This window comes from Mustela putorius, unplaced genomic scaffold, assembly GCF_011764305.1.
Source record: "Mustela putorius furo isolate JIRA1106 unplaced genomic scaffold, ASM1176430v1.1 tig00000281_pilon_pilon_pilon, whole genome shotgun sequence".
NCBI lineage: Eukaryota > Metazoa > Chordata > Mammalia > Carnivora > Mustelidae > Mustela > Mustela putorius.
The window spans coordinates 16,314,044-16,330,639 of NW_025421343.1; the positions used below are offsets into that span (position 1 = coordinate 16,314,044).

A 16,596-nucleotide genomic window follows, 5' to 3' on the forward strand; every position below is an offset into this window, starting at 1 on the left:
CCAACTCCCAGAATAAGAGTGGAATAAAAATGTGTGGAATGATATTGCGGTCAGATGGGCCAGGATGACCTTGAGTTCCATCATGTACAGCTCATGCAACCTTCCCCAAGTTATTTCACCCCTTCTAGTTCAGTGTCCTCATCTGTCAAATGGGTACAAATGCTTCCCTTGCAGGCTGGTTCTGAGGGTGAAGACAATCTGTCCTTGAACGGCCTGGTCCCTGGTGCATGTTGAATGGACGCAGAGTAGTCCCACAAAGGAGGAAGAGGGCTGGCAGCCCACTGCTCTGAGCACCGACCTCATGGGCTCTCTGCCCTAGCCTGCTCCTGACCCCAGATTGTCTGTGAAATGGAGAGGGATCCAGGCTCCCAGGACGAATGTCAGTCCTATTCACAAACTCTCAGCCAAGTTCCAGCCCTGTATCACTGGCTGGGACAAGTCACCTGACCTGAGCCCATCAGTTTCACCACAGCCTTAAACTCAACACACCCAGGATAAACTCGCCATCTCTCCCTCACTGCTCCTCACACATCCACTAGCAGACAACCAGTGGCATGGGTCAGTCGGCTGAATGACATATTCACTGTGAAAAATATCTGATTGGCAAATCACAAGATTTGAACTAAAACTACAATTGTGAGCAGCCCGAGATGTTGTCCATGCATGATGGGTGGGGGAAAGCTGGGTTCTTCCTGCAGCTTCTGGCTATTTCTAGAAGCTCTGGAGCAGATGGGCTACAAGAGAAGCAGTGGGCAGCCTTCCAAGTACACACCGAGTGACCCATGCACCTTTCATTAAACACTGTTCACAGGAGCCTACTAAGGCCTCCTACTAATTTCCTACTGCTGTCGTAACAAATTACCACAAATTTGGTGGCTTAAAGCAACACACATTTATTATTTTACAGTTCTGGAGGTCCGATGTCTGAAATGGGTTTCACTGGACTAAAATTCAATTGTTTCTCCTAGAAGCTCTAGGGAAGCATCTTTTCCCTTGCCTTTTCCAGCTTCTGGAAACCACCAGCATTCACTGACTGGTAGCCTCCATTCACTACATTTGAAATTAGCAGCATAGCATTTTCTAGTCTCTGGCTCTCATCCTCCTGTCTCACTCTCATGAGGTCCCTTGTGGTTACACTGGGCCCACTAGGATAATCCAGGATGGTCTCCCCATCTCAAGACCCTTACCTTAATCACGTTTGCCAAGTCCTTTTGCCTTGTGAGGTAAAGCATTCACAGATTCTGAGGGTTAGGATGTGGACGTCTTTGGGGGTGTTATTCTACCTACCACACAGATCCTGAGCAGGAGGAGGTTGCTTTGGGGGATCAGCCTGGAACTCAGCCTCCTGCCTCCCTACCGACTCTGTTCAAAGTAGAACTCAGTGCGGGCCAATGGCTCACTCTCCTTGACAAGTTGTACTGGCTGCTGGGGCTCAGCTGGGCCACAGAGAAACCAGCCAGGCCAGGCAGCGGCCTCAAGCCTGAAGGCTGAACCCAAGCTTCTCTGGAAGAAGGTGAAGCGTGTGGCCTCTTCGCCACCCTTGTACAGGTCCTCGATGTTCACATCCTGTGGGGGCAAGGGGGCTGCTGCAGGATGAAGCCACTGGTTGAGCTATCAGCCCTAGAAGCCCGCTGGGGGGTCAATGAGGGACTTTAAAGGGAGGATCTGTACCCAGGGCAGTGCCTCCAGTAGGTTCTGGAGGGCAGGGGTCTTGGCATTAGGTGCAGAGGGAAGGGGAGGCAGGTGTGGATCTGGCTAGGAGTCCACAAATGGGTGCCAAGAGGCCAGAGCACTCTGGAAGCCCGGCCATGTCCACAGGGCCCCCCAGAACACAGCGTGGTTTCTCACCTCCAGCTGCAGGGTAGGCCCCTCTCCTGTCTCCACACAGGCTAGGCAGCGACGGCCTCCCTGGATCCCCAGGAAGATGGGGACTTTGGTGCGGTCCAGGCCTCTGTTGGGAAGTATGCAGATCTTCTCTGGGAGGAAAGAGAGAGAAGAGAGCCAGGAGATAAAGGACCAAGATGGCAAGCTCTCAGTGAGCTAAGCCCGGGCAGACAAGAGCTACGCCAGGGATACCTGGCCTGGCCCCTGCATAGAGGCTGCTGGGCAGACTGGGACCCTTGCAGTGGTCATGACACCCTCAGAAGGAGAGGTCCTCAGCTGCTCCCTGCCTCTTCTTACTGTCCCCAGAGGCAGGAGGGAAGGGGAGAGCTGACAGCAGGTGGAGCATGGGTGTGTCTGAGGGGAGGGGGACCCCACAAGCTCACCTGCACAGCAATTGTCCGCACTGGGATCTCCCACCAGGAGCTGGTCGCCTCTTAAGTATAAAGCCTTCTGATCCGCATCCTTAATTCTGTAACAAGACAGTGGCGCTGATGGCCTGCTCCCTTCAGGCACCGCCAAGCCCCAAAGTCTTCCCCACCTCCATGCTCTGGCATACCACACAGAGCACTCAGGTGTTCATCTCCTACAAGTGAGAAGTAGGTGCATGACCCCACCCAAGAGCGAGTGAAACCAGGTCAGCCTTAAGGCAAGGGAAGGTCTTCTGGAACTTGTGATTCTCAGAGGCTCCATTTACCAGCGCTGGCTTTGGTCAGGGCCCCCGGGGCAGTGAGGAAATCTAGTACCTTCTCACTGATGGGCAGACAGAGTTTTCCTGATTATGCTACTCCCTTTACGTGCCCTTCCTGAGAAATCTCCTAGTGAGGCTCAGACATCTCTAGGATATAGTGAGCCTTATCTCAGTTTTTCTGGGCCTCACCCAGTTTCACAAAATGTTTCATTTTCTTCAGCAAAGAGGATTACTTGAATGTATAATAAAGTGTGGTTTGTGGGGCACCTGGGCGCCTCCATTGGCAAAGCGTCCAATGCATGATTTCGGCTCTGGTCTTGATCTCAGAGTCATGATATCAAGCCCCACATCAGGCTCTGTGCTTAGCATGGAGTCTGCCTGAGCTCCTCTCTCCCTCTCCTTTTGCCCCTTCCTTTTGCGCTTACTTGCTCTAAAATAAATAAATAAATAAGTAAAACATAAATAAATGAATAAAATCTTGAAAAAAATAAAGTGTGGTATGCTTTTCAAATATTTTAAAGGCTTTTCTATAGAACAAAATCCACAAATCAGGAAAAAAAGTATATACTATGTGACAGCAGGGGTGCCAACATGCCCCCGCCCCATTCCATGTGAGGTGTGTTCTGGGGCGGCCCTGCATTATCGGGGCCAAGTTTAGGAGGTTGGTGAAGAGCCGGAGCAGGGCGTGATTACAGTCATTTGGGGTTGGCGGTGGTTCCAACGATCAGCCTGGGAGGGTAAATACGTGCTGGGAGCAGGGAGGAAACCATGGAGAGTGTGTGCAACATCAAAGTCACGCAGGTTATTAGCTCAGTGGCTTGGCTGGTTTCAAAATGTCTGTCAGCTGCTCTCAGGACCTGGGGAGCCCTCCTGATCTCCCAAGGGCAGAAACTTGGGGCCAATGCCATCGCCTCCAGGAGATTTTTCTCTCTCAATAACAGCTAATTATACTACCCTGAGCTAAGGACTGTATGTATGTGAACCCTAGGTTCACTGGTCTAATAAAAAGAAAGATCTGGAAAGACCTTGGGCTTGCTAGCCAGTCTTCCCTCTCCAACCTGGACAACCAGGGCTTGGAGGAAATTCATCTGCGGGCAACATTCTCTTTGGAGACCAGAACCCAAGTGAGACACCCCAAAAGGCTGACGTCTGTCTTGTTATGTGGGTGCTCCGTGCACACATGTTTTGTCCTCTCAGGCACGTTGTAATTTCTAGAGGCCCCGACCGGTCCTCTGGTGTCTAGGACAGGGCAGGCCCATGGAGGAGCTGAGGAAATGCGGCCTAGAAGTCAGTCCTGTTTTATTCGCCTTATGTCTCATCTCGTTCCTCAAAGGGCTGGAGGCAGTTTATAGTGAAAAATCACAGGCAATAAAGTGTAACCTGTAAGGAAAGTCTCAAATGTCAAATGAGGTAAAAGGGAGTTGGGAGTGCAGATAGGGAGGAAAGGCCACAGAGGCCAACCTATAAAGATGCCATCACTGAGATTCAAAATTGTCTCTGAGCCCTTAGGGAAAGGACAGAGCAGCATAGAGGGTGAGTCCTGGCTCTGTGCGACATGCGGTAATTTATTTAACCCCTTTGAGCTTCAGTTTCCAAATATGAATGGACTCAGTCATGCCCTCCTTGTAGGTTACTCAGGAGGGAGGAAAGGTAGCAGAAAGGCTGGCATCCATGGTCAGGGAAGAGAGCTGTTGTTACGATGGTGATGATTAAGCTTAATTATGGGACACTTGAGATTTCTCGATGAGAAGGAGCTGCCTCTCTCCCCTCAGCCTTCTTTCTGTCTTCCCACATCATCCCCAGACCCCTGGTTCAGAAAGTGAGAACTCCAGGAAGACTTACATGTAGTATCTTGCCATGGGGAGGGAGCACATTCCTGTGGTTGTGGGCGACTTGTCCTTGCTGAGGGGGAAGGAGAGAAGGGCTATCAGAGAAGGGTGGGGAGAGCTGGGGGGCAGACCTCCTGGGGAACCCCCAAACCACCAAATCACAGGGTAGAAAAATCTCTCTAGACTGCTTATGTATAACTGGCTTGCCAGAATCTTCCATGGTCTCCCCAGCCCAGCAAGCTCCAGGCAGTTCTGCTTCACTCTCCTTTGGGGCCATCATAGTGCTAGCTTGGGAAAACTAGAGAACAGGTTCTCCAAAGAGTTTAGACAGGAGTACTTCCAGGGGCTGAGACTGAGGTTGGCTGTGCGCCAGCCTCCCAGTATGAGGATGAGCTGAGCTCAAACCCTGTCCCACTGCTCAGCCAGGCCCTAGAGTCACATGAAGGTTCTGATTCACCAAGGCTTGAAGTGACTCCACGACCAGCTAGGCTGGGGAACTAGTACACCATCTCGGTTTTTCTCACTCTCCAGGAAACATATAAATCACGATACTTACATGTAGTATCTTGTCATGGGGTTTTTCTCACTCTCCAGGAAACATATAAATCACCTGCCAGTTCTGGTTCCCAAGGTCTGGGCTGGAACCTGAGACTGCATTTCAAACATGCAGCCAAGTGATATGAACACTGCTGGTCCCTGGCCACACTTTGAGCAGCAAAGTACTAGATAGATGATCCTCAGCCCAGCCAGGTCACCAGCTGTGTGGCCTCAGGGCAAGCACACTTTGTCGTGCTCTCTCTCAGCCAAACTACTGGTGCTCCTTTGGTTATAGCTGCAAAAATAATGGGCAGGCTAGCAACTATGCCAAGTTCTGGCATGGACAGATACAGTGGAGGGCTCTTAGTGGGGAGGATGATTCTTACTCCTGGTCAGTGTGAACGTAGGGGTGGGCAGGAATTTAGGGCAGGTCCAGTCCAGCTAAATCTCCAGGGGCCCCAGAAGCCTCCTGTCCTGGCCCAACCTCAAATCCCAGTATTTCTCCCAAAGACTGTCATATCAGGCATCCCCTTCCTGGGTTCTGGCTAGACTGCGATGAAGTGAATTGGAGTGAGCAGCCAGCTTCTAGTCCATCAGAGAGCCTGAGGTCCCGGGGCTGAGAATCTGTCATGGTCCCTCCCAATGCACCACACCCTCCTTCCCCTAGTGCCCCCAAGTGAACTTTCCCTGGACTCTGGCCTATTGTCCTCCCTGGATACCATCTCTGGCTGTCTCAGACTTCATCAGTCCACCTGTCCTGAGTCAAAAACCACCACCCAAGCAGCACTGGGCTTTCTCCATCACACCCCCACCTTGTTCTTCTAATGTGGACAGTGGTCTCTCCAAGGCCAATATTAAATTCTCTGGAACTAAATCTAAAGACTGTTTTGATTCTTCTGGTATTTGGCTTCTGCCTCCTCAGAGATCTTGACATTGACTGACTCCCTTCACACTTCCATTTTCCCCTTCTCAGGTCCCTGTAGATTCTCCCTTCCATTTGGCACTGTCCCTAAGGCTGGAAGTCACAAGTGTAAGTTCTAAGCACTTCTCAGTCATACCCCCATGGAGTTGCCATTTATCCACTGCCACAGCTGCAGTGATCACCTTGGTCTAAAGCCTCCCAAGCCCCGACTGAACATGCTTCTTTATCTCCAACAGTCCATAGGACACCTCCCTTTGGACTCTTGCCATCCCACCCAACCAAATAGATCAGAAGTCAAATCAATCTTCTCCTCCTCCCAGCCTATTCATCCGCCCCTTCTCCTTACTCTATGTCTGATTAACCAGCAAGTTCGATAAATTAGTCTTTAAAATATAATTTTGTCTTCTTTTTTTAAGATTTATTTATTTTTGAGAGAGAGAGAGCGAGCACGAGCATGAGTGAGAGGGGTAGAGGAAGAGAAACAGAGAATCACAAGCAGACTCATGCTGAGCATGGAGCCTAAGGCAGGGTTCAATCCCACCACCATGAAATCATGACCTGAGCTGAAATCAAGAATTGCATGTTTAACCAACTGCACCACCCACATGCCCCTGAAATGTAACTTTGTCTTCTTAATAGCCATTGTACCTGTGCCTATATTCCTGGCTTTTCTACCTTCAATCCAGCCTGACCTCTGGGAGGCACTGGACCTGTGTTCTAGGTATTGGTTTCACAACATCCCCACCCAGCTCCATAGTCTACAGTGACTGCCCATTTCATCATCATCTGGCCCTGACACACTTGTATGAGTATATCTCGTGGACACCAAACCACCCCTCCAGGCACATGCCTTCTTTCTTATCTTCCCAGTGGGCATGCTTAGAGTTGTCTTTGATTTCCCTCCCTCAAAAGCCATCCCCTGTCCTTGCCAACAATTCAGGTCTTTTGGCATTAGAGCCACTGGATATGGTATCATTTATCAACAGGTTGAGTCTCTAGCTCTGCCAAATTAATTATCAGGTCAGAGTAAGCTCAGACATACAAGGTCATGTCACCTCAACTTCAATTCTCAAAATCAGCATCTATAAGATCATGGAATTAAAATCTGTGGTTACTAAGATTCTTTCCAGATCAAACGATCTATGATTCCATAACTCAGAGTTTAATGTATCTTTCCTGTATCCTTGCAACTCCTACTCTGAACTCCTATTAAATTTCTCTGTATGGTGTATTGTTCTATATATAAGCATTTGTTTCCCTTATAAAAGTTAACAATATCTTGATCCATGAAGTGTGGCGTGGAGCTCCAACCAACCTGACACAAATATATGCCTAAAAGTGGGCCATAGAAATGCACACAGAAGAATTCAAAGGCAAGATTGGGTTCTAGACCTAGCTCTGCTACCAACTGGCCCTGCTGCCTTTGAAAGTCTCTTTAGTCCCAGGGCCTCCAAATAGTCATCACTAGGATGAGAGGCTGGGTAAGATCAGTATTTTTCAAAACTAAGTTTCACAATGAAAATTTACATAGAAACCTAATGAAAGGAAAATGGATAAAAGGGACTTGTTTTTGCTGAATCAAAGAATGAGGGTGACACCAGACCCATGCTAACACTGTCGTTGACCCTAAAGCTGGCACCAGGGTATACATAATGAATGCCAAGCCTCATCACACACTATTGAATACCATTGGCCTGGCTGATTTCTTCTGAAATTACTTTCTAAAATCTATGGCTCTAAATGTTCAAAAGTCTTGACTTGGCTTAATCAATGCCTTCTCTCGCATTCTTTCTATGTGCTCCCAGACTTATTTAGCATCCCACAGCGTTCTGTGGAGGGGATACCTTGTTATCTAGAAAGCTTGCCAGGAGGAGTTAAGAGAGGGGGTGAACCAGAGATATTGATAGAAAGGAGAAGGAAAATGAGAAGGAGAGATTGAATACTGCCTATCAACCACTGACCTGAAATCCTGGGTCCCTGGGACGTCCGAGTGATTTCTCCAGGGCATCTGCCCTGAGTTTATACTGTCTGGTCAGGGTGGGTCAGGCCTGCAGCAATCGTTATAATTAGCTTCAGGATGGGAAAGAAGAGCCTAGGGATTTCACAATGTCTTTAGCACAGTATGGATAATAAGGAGGTGGGAGCATAATGAGTGTTTGTTGAAGGGGGAGAGAGTCACCCATAAAGCCCTGGCAAAAGCCAGTCACTGGGCCCCTGCTCATAGCTACTGTCATTGACACTGTTATTGGTGGCTTCAATAGCCAGATAAACAGGCTTGGGGTCAGATGGCTTCATATCACCTTCCCGTTGGTGCTCCCATGAGGCTACATCCTAGGCTTAGAAAGGTAGAAGTGGCAAGAGGGGGATGTGTATAAGGGGCCCAAGGACAGAGCAACTTCTGGTGTTTTAAGCCAGGCTGTGGCCAGTGAGACAACAAAAGAGAGGGGACTGATGGCACTGGGAATATGGCCTTGTTTGGAAAAAGGGTAGAGAATTCTCTGCTTTTCAACAAGTCCTATTAGCTGTTACCAGGTTGATGAGATAGAACATTTAAGGAAACCCACCTACAGAAGACATTGACCTTAGATCCATCCTGGGACTAAGCAGCCATCGTCTGCCCTGGAGGAGTAAGACACATGATATACAGTGTGAGCAGGGCAGGAGTAAAGAGAATGCTCAAGCCCCTAATCAACATCTCTTACCTCAGTGCATCCATCCACTCACCTGTCTGTCCAACCATCCGTCCATCTGTCCATCCATCTACTCATAAGGGGTGGAGAAGCTTGACACTGTGCCCTCTAGAGACTCTCTGCCTTACTGTACTTTTTACTCTTAGTTCCACAAAGGGCCTGGTAAGAAAGTAGGAGAGGTTGATGACATTACAGAGGCTGCAAGAGTGAAAGTTAAGAAAAGATAGGCAGGGAAGGGGACCCAATTTCTGTTTCCTAAGGCCAACAATCATTCTTCACCCCCTCCCAATCTCTTATCTCTCTATGGAAAGGACCAACGCATGGGGTATTTTGTCAGACAGTCAATGAGCATTTACTGAGCATTTTCACGCTGGGTGACAAAGATGTGCATTGCATGATCCCTGTTGTTAGGAAGCTTTACAGTCCAGCTGGGGAGCTAAGTCATAAATACTTAAGAAGATAATTAAGAAGACCAGACTCCCTAATCTGCAGGACAATGGCACATTGGAAACAATAAAGGTAGAGAATCTCCTTGGGTAAAAAAAATTCCTAGAATTGAAAGGGCCTTAGACATGGCATATAGGCTCCCTCCAAAGGGAGCAATCTGTGCTATGGCACCCCTGAGACATAGTTAATCAAGCTCTCCTTCAATACCTCCACAGTTTCTTGAAGAAACCCTAACAGTGCATATGGTCCTTGAGATTAAAATTTTGGGGTCACACATAACTTCTACTCTTCAGTCCTGCTTGTGCCTCCTGGAATTACACAGAACAAGTATATTTTTCTACTAGGAAGAGCTTTGAGTGTTTGAATGGGGATATCTGTGTATTGCTTCTCCAGGATAAAGACTTGCAGCTTCCTAGCATCTGTCCTAATGACTTGGTCATGGGACATTCTCTACTATTCAGGACACACTCTGAGTCCTCAATGCCTATTCTTGGCACAAATGCAGTGTGATGTGGACACTACACCTCTGTAAATACAGGTTAAGCTGGGGGCTTATATTGAAATTGAAGAAATCTAAAACCACCATATATTTGTCATGTGGTTCCCAAGCTCATACATTCCTAAAGGTAGCATATTACATTCCTTCTTTTTTTACTGACTCATGTCAGGTCATCCCTGCTAACACCATTTGTAACTCTATCATCCTACAAATGATGAATCAATCACTGTAGGCAGGAGAAAGCTTCCAGACAGAGGTGATATTTCAGCTTCTCCTTGAAGGGTGGGCCCATTTAGATGGGTAGAGAAGAGAGAAAGAATAGTCCAGGGTGGAGGAATAGTTTCCACATTCTGTATTCACCAGTTTCCATGTATTTGTCAAATGTTATTTGAAGTGCTTGGAAAAAATCAATACAGCCTTGACATTAAGATCATTTCAGGGGTCATACACCGCAAACCAATTATTACAATGAGGGGAAGTTGGCATAGCAATGTATCACAGTCAGAGCAGATGACCAGAGATCTCAATTCAGCAAAGGCTTCTTGGAGGAGGTGATGATGAGACCATGGCTAGGCCCATGGACAAAGAGAATGTGAACTGGGTCTATAGAAACAAGCCTGGTGCCTGGAGCCTGTGTTGTCAGCACTCCTGGGGAGCCTGTGGCAGGACCTATGCTGTCTGCTACCCAAGGGCTTTAGCTGCATTTGGACCTCAGCAGCTCCACAGAGACAGACCCTTCTGGTCCAGCCACCTCCTTGCTGTGCCTCAGCAGAATCTGAACCTGCCAGGCTGGTCTGACTGGTGAGTTGCAGGAAGGATACCTGGGGCTCAGATTTAGGCCTCCCCTCTGGTTTTTGTTCTGATCACCTAGAGTTTAGGCAGGGATGTTGGAGTCACAGTCCCAGATACATTGGACCAGAGGTGAAAGGGTAGTCAAGAGGAGCTAAACCTTGCAGGCACAGAGAATAGTCAAAAACTTTATTATGATCAGCTGTTAAACAGAATGGTAGAATAAAAGAGTTGATGTTGATTTTGAGAAGGAAAATGAAAATATCAGAGAAAATTGCAATCATAATAAGTGCATTTGTTTCTTTTTCCCTATGTATTAGTTATCTATTGATGTGTAACAGGTGATCCCAAAACTTAGTTGGGGCACCGTTGGTTAAGTGTCTGACTCATGGTTTCAGCTCAGGTCATGATCTCTCAGGGTCATAAAATCAAGCCCTGCATGGGGCTCCACACTCATCAGGGAGTCTGCTTGAGATTCTCCCTCTCTCTCTCCTCATCCCCACCACATGCGCGCTCGCTCTCTCTCGCTCTCTCTCTCTCTCTTTCTTTCCCTGTCTCTCTCTAAAAAGATAAATACATAAATCTTCTTTAAAAAAAAAAAAAAACCTTAGCAACTGAAGGCAGAAAACATTTATTTCCTCGGTTTCTGAGGGTTGGGAATCTAGACCAGTTTACTAGGTGTTTCTGCTTCAGAGTCTCTCCTGAGGTGGGAATTGAGCTGTCAGTCAGAGGTGCATCATCTGAAGGCCCGACTGGGGCTGGGGAACTGCTTCCAAACATGCTCATGTGGCAGCAGGCAGGAGGCTTCCTTTTTCAACACATGGGTCTCTCTATAGGACTGCTTATGAGATGGAAGCTGGCTTCCCCCAGAGCAAGTAAACAAAGAAGCAGAGAGAGAAAACAAGATAGAAGACAGACTCTTTCATAGTCTAATCTCAAAGTGATGTAATATTACTTCTGCTTCTGCTACGTTCCATTGGTCACAGACACAACTCAGGTGCAGTGTGGGAGGGAACACACACATGATGAGAGATGGGGTCAGCAGCAGCTGTGTTGATGTCCTAGGACTGCCATAACCAATTGCCACCAAGTTGGTGGTTTAAAATGATGCAAACTTGTTCTCTCACAGTTCAGGAGACTAGAAGGCCGTCCTCCCTCTGAAGCCTTTGGGGAAGAATTCTTCCTTGCCCCTTCCTAGCAAGAAGTTGCCTCAGTAATGGCATTTCTCACCTTGTTGCACATAAATGCAATCTCTGCCTCCAGGTCTGGGTCTCCTGTGTTTCTCTCTTTGTCCTCTCCTCTTCTTGCAGGTGTAGTCCTGTTGGATTTAAAACCCACCCAAGTACAGCATGGCCTCTTACCTAATTGCATCTGCAAAGAGGGCCACGGTCTCAAATTTCCAGAGGGACATGGATTCCAACCAGCATATGACTCTTTGGAGGCTAAAACCCACACCTTGAAATCTCAGGGGGCTGTGACAACTCTAGGTCCAGGATTGCTCATTCTATAAACACTCTCTCCAGGAGATTCTAGCCATGCTAACTCATCATATTTTCTTTCTTCATGGCTTTGCTGAGGCCTGTGAGCTGCTTCTCATCACTGCTGAGCAGAGCAGCAGAGCTCCATTCAATTTGAACTTCACTCAGGGAAGTGGATGCTGAAGATGATCAGAAATAGTGTTTGCTCTCTTTTTCTCAAGATTAACTTAGTACACAAGAAGTCCATCTTCACTGTAGAATGATTCGAATATTGGAAATAAATAAAAGAACAAAAGAAAAATCACCTGTAATTGCTAAATTGACATTCCAAAAGTTGAAGTAAATTCTTCTAGACTTTTTCTGTGCAGAAATATATAGATAGGCATTTTTTAATAAAAATGAGGTTACAAGATATGCTACTTTGTAATTTTGCTCTTCTCAGTATATCACAAGCATCTTTCCATGTGAAGAGATACCAGCATCTTAGATTTTAGTGGTACCTCAGGTTTCAAAGGTATGACATGTCTGGTTGTTTTTTGACCTTCTGAGCTGGAGTAAGTTCCTTGGACACCACCACCAACTTCTGCCATGGCTAGAGCATGAGTGTTGAGACAGAAAAGGTAGAATATGATGGCAGCTAAGTTACAGGCAAGAGGAAGGGGGCTGGGCCTTGGGTCCCAAACTCTATGACCTCCCCCTCCTGCATAGTGGTAGATGACAGAACCTCATGTGGGCATTTGGTGGCCCTAATAGGTTTAACTCAGGATGGGCTGGCTGGTGGGGCTCAGGGGTACTGGGTAAGTTATCATGAAGCATGAAGGATTTCCACTACTTCCCCTATCCTAACTCCTTGGGAACCTTTTTATGTGGCTTCCAGTTTATCTTGAGTGGTTTTTGCAAGGTTCTACATGAGTAGCATCACTCAGCAGGGAAGAAACTGTGAACTAAGCCCCCAAATCTCAAAGGATTTATCCAAACTGGGAATCAAAAGGGGGAGTGGCTGAGTGCCCAGCCAGAGGTGGGGCCCTGAGAGCAGATGGGGGGATGGTTGCCACCAGTGTCTTCTTCCACTTCCGCCCCTGCCTAAGCCAGTTCTGACCAGGTAGGTTCTGGGGGGTACATTGCCCTAATCACACTGTTGGAAGTAGAAGTCTGTGATGGGGTTTCCCCAGCTGGCATCCTCTGAAAGCTGGGTGAGTGTGAGAGGCTGGTCTGCTTCAGGCAACGTGCAGAGGAACCAGCCCGGGTAGGCAGCTGACTCGAACCTGGAGGTGAGTCCTGTGTCCCGCCGGTAGAAGGTGAAGCTCTTGGATTCGTTGGCACCAAGGTAGAGTTCCATGATGTTTACTGGCTGTGAGCAGAGGGGTATGACAGGTGAGGGAAGGAGCAGAGGAGGCAAGAGTGCTGGGCCACAGGCATGAATAGGTAGGGCTATAATCCAGAGAACCCTGGGAGGGAGAGGAGCTCTGGCCCCAGGCTGCTGGTTTAGTGAAGTCAGATAGCAAGGATGCCCCAACAGGACTCACCTCTAGTTTCAGAGTTGGTTCCTGCCCTGTCCCACACGACAGGCACTGGCTCCCTCCCTGGACTCCCAGGATGACTGGAGACAGCTTGGCATCCAGAGACCGGTTGGGAACAACACTGATCTCCTCGCCTAGAGAAAGGAAGCCAGATACAGAGGCCTTGACTGTCCTTCCCTCCTTTTTTCTACATCATGGACCTTGGAGCACAAGAAACTGCATGAGACATCCTGTCCCCAGACTGGGCAGAAGGAAAGCCTGTTAACAGCTGCCATCTAGGGAACGTGGTGTCTTGCCAGTTGGCCCAATGACAGCAAGGCATGTAAGCACATTATACCATCTCCCATCTGTATGCCCACCCCCTTGTCCAGGCTCAACCTTTCACATTTTCTCCAAGCCCCAGGGGATATCTGGCCACCTCCTTTAATGTCTCTTGACCCTCTGGCCTTATTTAGAAACTTGATAAGCCTCTCATCAGAGTTATTTGGACATGTTTGTACCACCTGTGATATTCCTGAGAACGGAAGAGGGTCTCATTCCCTTCTATACCATCTCCCACCATGTATACGAACACATACACCCACACACTCACACATAGATATATTCAAGCTTATATACATGTACAAACGCACACACAGAAACACACGTGGTGACCCCAGAGCCCAGTAAAAGTGTCCCAAGTGGGCATGTATATGCTATTTTAGAGAGACACCTGTCACGGTGTCTGCAGCAGAAAGAGTAAGATGGTGCCACCGCTATCCGGGTCCCATCACTCTGAGGGACCAGGAATTCCCAGGGACCCAGGACAAAGGGGTAGAAAGTCACTCCCACATGGGAATAAAGGCCTGGAGCTTTTAGCACTGGCTCCCAGGAAAAGGAATGTTTGGCCTAAGTCCACCTATGAGAGAAGAACAAAGCATTCATTCTGGAAAAGATTCCCACCTTTGCATGAGGCTTGAGGTGGCCTGCGGTTCAGTGCCCTCACTTTGCTGGAAGGTGTAGTGTTTTTTGTCTGTGTTCAGAGCCTGCTTTTATGATGCCCCATCTACCGTGTCAGGCCTGGGGTCTGTCAGCCAGTTTACATCACTATTCTAAGTCCCCTCCAGGCCCCCTCCCCTCAGAGTCTATAAGGACCTAGGGAAGTTGGGTCATGTTTTGCCACGAACCTTTGATGACCTTCCCTGCATGCAGCCCTCCAGCTAGAAGCTGGTTGTCATGCAGATAAAGCACCTTCAAGGCCGCATCCTTCATCCTGAAACATCAAGACAGGATGACAGTTAGGGGAGAGGTGGGTGCTCGGGCTTGCTGGGCTCTACAGAGTCCCCCAGACATGGGACTCTCTCATTCTCCTCCTGCTGTACCAGAAGTAACCACCCAACCTTCTCTGCCAGCTCTGCTGGGTTCCTGCCCTACCAATGGGATAACAACACAGCCCCCCACCTGAGTCTCAGATATGCTCCTTCACCCTTATTGTTGGAAAAGAAACTGGACTGTGAGTCAGAGTGCTGGGTTCTTGTCCGGCTGTGCCACCATTGCTACTGAGTCACAACAGACAAGTTGCTTGCTCTCTCTGGGCTTGAGTCTCCCGGTGGCTAAATTAAGACAAGGGTTAGATCATGCCCATGCATTTTCCAGATGAAAATCTGATTCTTCAATCATTACTGAAGACATCAAGGCACATTTACTTCCACCTAGTAAGTGACAAATATCTTTAAATTTAAAATTCTTGGGGCACCCGAGTGGCACAGTCAGTTGAATGGCATACTCCTGGTTTCCGCTCAGGTTGTGATCTGAGTGTGGTGAGATCAAGGCCTGTGTCAGGCTCGCACTCAGTCTAAGTCTGCTTAAGTTCCTCCCTCCCTCTTCCTCTGCCCCTCCCCACTGCACGCGCTTTCTCTTTCTCTCTCAAATAAAAGAAATCTTTTTAAAATTTTAAATAAATAATAAATTTAAAATTCTTTTGTTTTGTTTTCAAATTTATTTATCATCTCTGATCTCAATTGATTTTTTTACATCCTGAGAGGTGAAAAATATATCCTAAAATGGATTTCTTCAGGTGTCATACAGAAATAAATATGCTGTATGCAAATTGGCTTGATGGTAGCTAATCACAAACAAATCTTGTTCAAAGTTACTCATATATCAAACTGCACAATGCTTCCCTTAGAAGAAGACACAGAAAGCAGTATTTCCTACATCTTTTAATCAAGGAGAGCCACTGTCTAAAGCCACTCATAGGATTGGGGCTCCACAGAACACACCTTGGGAAAAGGTATGGAAGTCTCTGAGTTCAGAGAGGACAAAGACCATTTTCACTCAGTAGCAAAGTCCAGAACACAGCAGACCACCTGGCTCAGTACATGTCAGCGGTCGGACAGACTGATTGACTAAATAGTTTTGTTGTTGTTTTGCCCCAAAGGGCAGTATGGGTGTGATAGAGCAGAGTGACATCATTTCACCCCAGAGGGTGGTAACACCTCTGGGCTGGGTATCCGGACTTTAATTCTCATTATGGATACGTGGGGCTGAAACTCAATGCAGAGTGATCCACTTGCTCCCCCTTCTTATCAGGAAACCCCATGAGGTGGCCAACCCCAGCCTGAGAAAGGCTGGAAAAACTTCTCTTAGGACAATGAGGGGCTGTTTACAACTTCCCAGCTGCCCACCCACCAACAAGAGCCCCAGCTCTGGGCAGCCGCAGCCCCTCCCTTCCCACAGAGGATGGACAACAGGTCTACCCGGAACTTTCTTCCCCCAAAGGACACAGCCAGTCAGAGGTTCAGATACTCACCGGAAGCACAGCGCCCCACTCAGGACCATCTTGACCTCCACAGTGTGTAGACTCTCTTATTCTGAAAGAACACAAAATCTTAGGTGGAGATAGAGGCTGGGCTGACAGGGGCTTGAGAAGCAAGCGGCCTTCTGACCCCACCCTACCCCTTCCCAGAATGTGACCATTCCCCATAGAGCAGGGGACTCTAGGGCTGGGGTCAGGAGAGAGCCCCAGTCCTGCCAGGGAGAATGAAACCCAGCTCCCCAAAGGACACCTCAGAATGTTCCTTTCTCCTGGCAGAGCCTGTGGTATCTGCCTGCTCCCCTAGGATGCATCAGCCCTTTTAATAATGCATGAGGGAGGAGCCCCGGAAACCACCACAAGCTGAGGAGGAGCAGCGCTTCCCAGGCATTTCACACCACCCTAGGCCTCCAGAAACACCTGCTCTTCAGTACCTCTCCCAAGGAAGGAAGGTTCTGGAGATAATCTTCTTTCAACAATTCTGACGAACTTCCCAGTGGCCTTCAAGTTCGTCGTGAG

General features: G+C 48.1%; 2 protein-coding genes across 5 annotated transcripts; both read right to left on the bottom strand.

Moving 5' to 3' along the window:
• Nucleotides 1-485: 485 nt before the first annotated feature.
• IL1F10 (interleukin 1 family member 10) lies at nucleotides 486-12,518 on the bottom strand. Of its 3 annotated transcripts, XM_045079134.1 has the most exons (8): nucleotides 11,516-12,518; nucleotides 8,425-8,709; nucleotides 7,822-7,908; nucleotides 4,958-5,233; nucleotides 4,415-4,474; nucleotides 2,268-2,353; nucleotides 1,849-1,976; nucleotides 486-1,566 (listed from the first exon to the last, which is right to left on the bottom strand). In XM_045079134.1, the coding sequence occupies exons 4-8, from the start codon at nucleotides 4,972-4,974 to the stop codon at nucleotides 1,354-1,356; spliced, it is 504 nt and encodes a 167-aa protein (XP_044935069.1). In that variant the 5' UTR covers nucleotides 4,975-5,233; nucleotides 7,822-7,908; nucleotides 8,425-8,709; nucleotides 11,516-12,518; the 3' UTR covers nucleotides 486-1,353. The 3 variants fall into 3 exon arrangements, with proteins under 3 accessions (XP_044935069.1, XP_044935068.1, XP_012906694.1); XM_045079133.1 differs by lacking the exon at nucleotides 4,958-5,233; XM_013051240.2 differs by lacking the exons at nucleotides 7,822-7,908; nucleotides 8,425-8,709; nucleotides 11,516-12,518 and having other exon boundaries at nucleotides 4,958-6,288.
• A 130-nt stretch (nucleotides 12,519-12,648) lies between these two features.
• Nucleotides 12,649-16,380, bottom strand: IL36RN (interleukin 36 receptor antagonist). Of its 2 annotated transcripts, XM_013051242.2 has the most exons (5): nucleotides 16,331-16,380; nucleotides 16,075-16,135; nucleotides 14,450-14,535; nucleotides 13,290-13,417; nucleotides 12,649-13,114 (listed from the first exon to the last, which is right to left on the bottom strand). In XM_013051242.2, the coding sequence occupies exons 2-5, from the start codon at nucleotides 16,101-16,103 to the stop codon at nucleotides 12,890-12,892; spliced, it is 468 nt and encodes a 155-aa protein (XP_012906696.1). In that variant the 5' UTR covers nucleotides 16,104-16,135; nucleotides 16,331-16,380; the 3' UTR covers nucleotides 12,649-12,889. The 2 variants fall into 2 exon arrangements, with proteins under 2 accessions (XP_012906696.1, XP_004742459.1); XM_004742402.2 differs by having other exon boundaries at nucleotides 16,075-16,374.
• Between the last annotated feature and the right edge of the window lie 216 nt (nucleotides 16,381-16,596).

Coding starts and splice junctions, on each gene's coding strand:
- IL1F10 (XM_045079133.1), bottom strand. CDS start 7,868: ATGCCCTGGAGAAATCACTCGGACGTCCCAGGGACCCAGGATTTCAG. Junction 4,475..7,821: donor CCAGGGACCCAGGATTTCAG/GTCAGTGGTTGA, acceptor CTTCCCCCTCAG/CAAGGACAAGTCGCCCACAA. Junction 1,977..2,267: donor TGCGGACAATTGCTGTGCAG/GTGAGCTTGTGG, acceptor CTTTCCTCCCAG/AGAAGATCTGCATACTTCCC.
- IL36RN (XM_013051242.2), bottom strand. CDS start 16,103: ATGGTCCTGAGTGGGGCGCTGTGCTTCCG. Junction 13,418..14,449: donor TGCAGGGAAGGTCATCAAAG/GTTCGTGGCAAA, acceptor TCCTTTCTCTAG/GCGAGGAGATCAGTGTTGTT. Junction 13,115..13,289: donor AACCAACTCTGAAACTAGAG/GTGAGTCCTGTT, acceptor CTCTGCTCACAG/CCAGTAAACATCATGGAACT.